General features: G+C 46.7%; 1 protein-coding gene across 1 annotated transcript; it reads left to right on the top strand.

The window, feature by feature from the left end:
• Positions 1 to 641: 641 nt before the first annotated feature.
• LOC130474684 (free fatty acid receptor 3-like) lies at positions 642 to 1,619 on the top strand. Its single transcript, XM_056846381.1, has one exon. The coding sequence runs from the start codon at positions 642 to 644 to the stop codon at positions 1,617 to 1,619; it is 978 nt and encodes a 325-aa protein (XP_056702359.1).
• The last annotated feature ends 1,691 nt before the right edge of the window (positions 1,620 to 3,310 follow it).

Genomic DNA, 3,310 nt, shown 5'->3' with positions numbered 1-3,310 from the left:
TCGAACTCTTTATACCAACTTGCTTTGGAACCAACATTTGCGATCTCCTGGATTTCACAGACTTTGTTATAGTTGAGAGACATTTTTATGTATAAATTGTGTATATAGGGATATTGGATTGATAGTAGAATATAGTATTTATACTGTGTGAAAAAATTCTTTGAACCTATAAAAATAGGAGTAGTGAATCAAATCGAGTTTGGGTGCTGTTTATTTTCTAATTACCAATATTACAGCACTTGGTTGTTTTTTGATTGGTTTAAGCCAAATGGTAGCTGATAGATTCTTAGGTTGCTGAATTTTGTAGAAGACAGCAAAAGCCAAAAGGAGTCAGGGATGTCCCCCAACACTGAATCAAGCCCCGACCTTCCATTCCTGTTTCCTAATCACTGACTTTGTTCCTCATTTCTGTTCCCAGGTTAATTCAAGTGTGTTCAGAAGCCTGCTGGACCATTAACGACTTCTGCTTTTGTGCGGCTTTCCTGGAGTTTATGACTTTATTGCTTTGGCTCATGGTCTCCCGCACTGAACAATCTTTCATGGTCCATTTCACGTTCAGTCCTGCTTGCTCTTTGTGCCAGTCGCACCTGTTGCTCAGACAGTTAGCACTAACCCTGTGACTTTCCTGCATCAGTTGGAGGATGGACAGAGAGGTGTCTGATCCTGATGCGATGGAAGCTTTGGACATCATCTCTTTGGTAGTCTACGGGGCTACCATACTGCTGGGGCTGCCCTCCAATGCCCTGGCTCTCTATGTCTTCTACTGCCGAGCCAAGGCTCGCCTGACACCCAACCTCATCTACATGATTAACCTCTGCCTCTCTGACTCGGTCTTCATTCTCTTCTTGCCACTGAAGATGCTGGAGATTGGGCGAGTGGAGCTGCCCATGCCAAGCTTCCTCTGTCCTCTTTACAATCTCATTCACTTTGGCACCATCTACACCAGCACCTGCTTTCTGACTGCTGTTGGCGTGGGGCGTTACCTGGGCGCTGTTTATCCCATCCACTACCAGGTTTACAAGAAGCCTTGTTACTCCTGCCTGGTCTCCTTGGGCATATGGTGCCTGGTGGGATCTCACGGGCTTCTCATCTTTGCCCTTGAGACTGCCAGAGACGCCAACTCCACCCTGTTTGCGGGCAACGACACCTCTTGCTACAGAGAATTCAGCCGAGACCAAATGGGCTTGTTGGCACCGGTGCGGCTGGAGCTGTCCGTGGTCCTTTTCTTCCTGCCCTTGGCCATCACCTCTTTCTGCTACGTTGGCTGCATCCGTGTCTTGGTTGGCTGTCACCTTCACAAACGGAAGAAGCGGCGTGCAGTGAGGGTAGCGGTGGCCACTCTCATGGTCTTCATCCTCTGCTTTGGGCCTTACAACATATCCCATGTCGTGGGCTTCATCCAAAGGGAGAATATTAAGTGGCGCAATGGGGCTGTGCTCCCCAGTGCATGCAACGCTTTTCTGGACCCCCTCATCTTCTATTTCCTCTCCTCTGCCATGGATGATGGGATTGCTCAAGTGTGGCTTTCATTGAGACAGAAATGCACCTCCATCCGGCTGAAGATCACCTTAGCCCATGGCAAAGCAAAGAGTCAGCTGCCAGACTCCGGTGTGGCCTGAATGACTGAGAGTTCTTCTTTTCCGCTGTGCTCACAGTGGCTGCCAAAACCCCTGGAGAAAAGCAGATGGCATTTTCAAAGGAAACAGTACATAGCCAGGATTGTTACCATTCTGAAAGGTTTCCCAGCATTTGTAATGATAGATAAGATCAATCTATCTGATCTGTAATGAAAACGAGATGTGCTAAACATGGAGATGACAGGAAGCAATTTTCCTCCAGGCCAGATTGTTTTTTTATTTAACAATATTTGATAATTGACACCTCAGGACTGGGGAAGGTGGCTGGTGAGCCCGCAGCAGACTCACCAACCCAGATCAAGACTGGCGGGGGGTGAGGGAGGTGGCTGCCTTGGTTGGCGAGCCCACAGCCGGCTGGCCAGCCCAGATTGGGACTGCCTCGGCTGGCTCTTGGGCCAGATAAGAGTGCTCGAGGGGCCAGATGCGGCCCCAAGGCTGCATGTTTGACATCCCTGCCATAGGGTTTTCAAACCAAGAGATTCAGAGAGGTGGTTTGCCACTGCCTGCCTGTGCATAGCAACCCCGCATTTCCTTGGTGGTCTGCCATCTAAGTATTAACCAGGGTGGACTCTGCTTAGTTTCTGAGATCTGATGAAAGATCAGGCTAGCCCGGGCCATTCCGGCCAGTGTGTTGCTTTTTTTGCTAAGGATAATTCCAGAGGGGAAGCTGGGTTTGGCTGTTGCTGCAATATTCAACTAGCATCCACTTGCACCTTAAAGACCAACCTAATTTATCCCAGCACAAGCTTTTGTGAGTCAGAGCCTACTCCATAAGATGCATAAAATGTCCATTCAGAGCTGCTACGTTAAATCTGTACTTTTAAAGTATAAATATGATGTGTTTTGTTAACCTTTGCTGTTCTGTTTGCTGTGTAGCTGGGTTGGTGTTGTAATTTTGTGTTAATGTTTTAAATAATGTGTATGGTGAATGTATAATATTTTGTTGGCCTGCTTAAGAACTTTTAATGTGGAAGCAGGGTAATAACGCTAAATGCATAACATTAAAATTACTAAGACTCGTACGAATAATTTTGGTGTCTGGGCAAGAAGATCAACACACATGACGTACATAAGTAGCTCTGTTTGTTCTCCTTGAATGATACTACAAATGGGTGCCAGTGTGGTGTAGGGGTTAAGAGCGGTGGACTCTAATCTGTAGATCTGGGTTTGATTCCCCACTCCTCCACATGAACGCCTGACTCTAATCTGGGGAACTGGGTTGGTTTCCCCACTCCTTCACATGAAGACAGCTGGGTGACCTTGGACTAGTCACACTCTCTCAGCCCCCCCTACCTCACAGGGTGTCTGTTGTGGGGAGAGGAAGGGAAAGAGACTGTAAGCTGGTTTGATTCTCCTTAAAAGGTAGAGAAAGTTGGCATATTAAAACCAATTCTTCTTCTTCTTCTTTTGCCCTAAACATTGGGCTTGCAGCTTATTGCAAGGGCCTCTGCTGCCCTACGTTACAATCCCAAGTACACCCACTAGGAAGTAAGTCCCATTGAACTCAATGGGACACTTGTGGTGACACATGCCTACGACTTCATGCAAAAGTATTGATTTAATTAAGGGATGTTCTAGGGACAAATTCTCTCTCTTCCCCAATGGGTATTATTTTATACAATATGCATAGGAAAGGAGCAAAGCTAATCGATGCAACAACAACAACAAAAAAC

The sequence above is a fragment of the Euleptes europaea genome, chromosome 3 (genome assembly GCF_029931775.1).
Source record: "Euleptes europaea isolate rEulEur1 chromosome 3, rEulEur1.hap1, whole genome shotgun sequence".
Lineage (NCBI taxonomy): Eukaryota > Metazoa > Chordata > Lepidosauria > Squamata > Sphaerodactylidae > Euleptes > Euleptes europaea.
This window is presented reverse-complemented; position numbering and strand designations above follow the sequence as displayed.

Bases quoted from the DNA above. Each gene is read 5' to 3' on its own strand.
- LOC130474684 (XM_056846381.1), top strand. From the start codon at position 642: ATGGACAGAGAGGTGTCTGATCCTGATGCGATGGAAGCTTTGGACATC.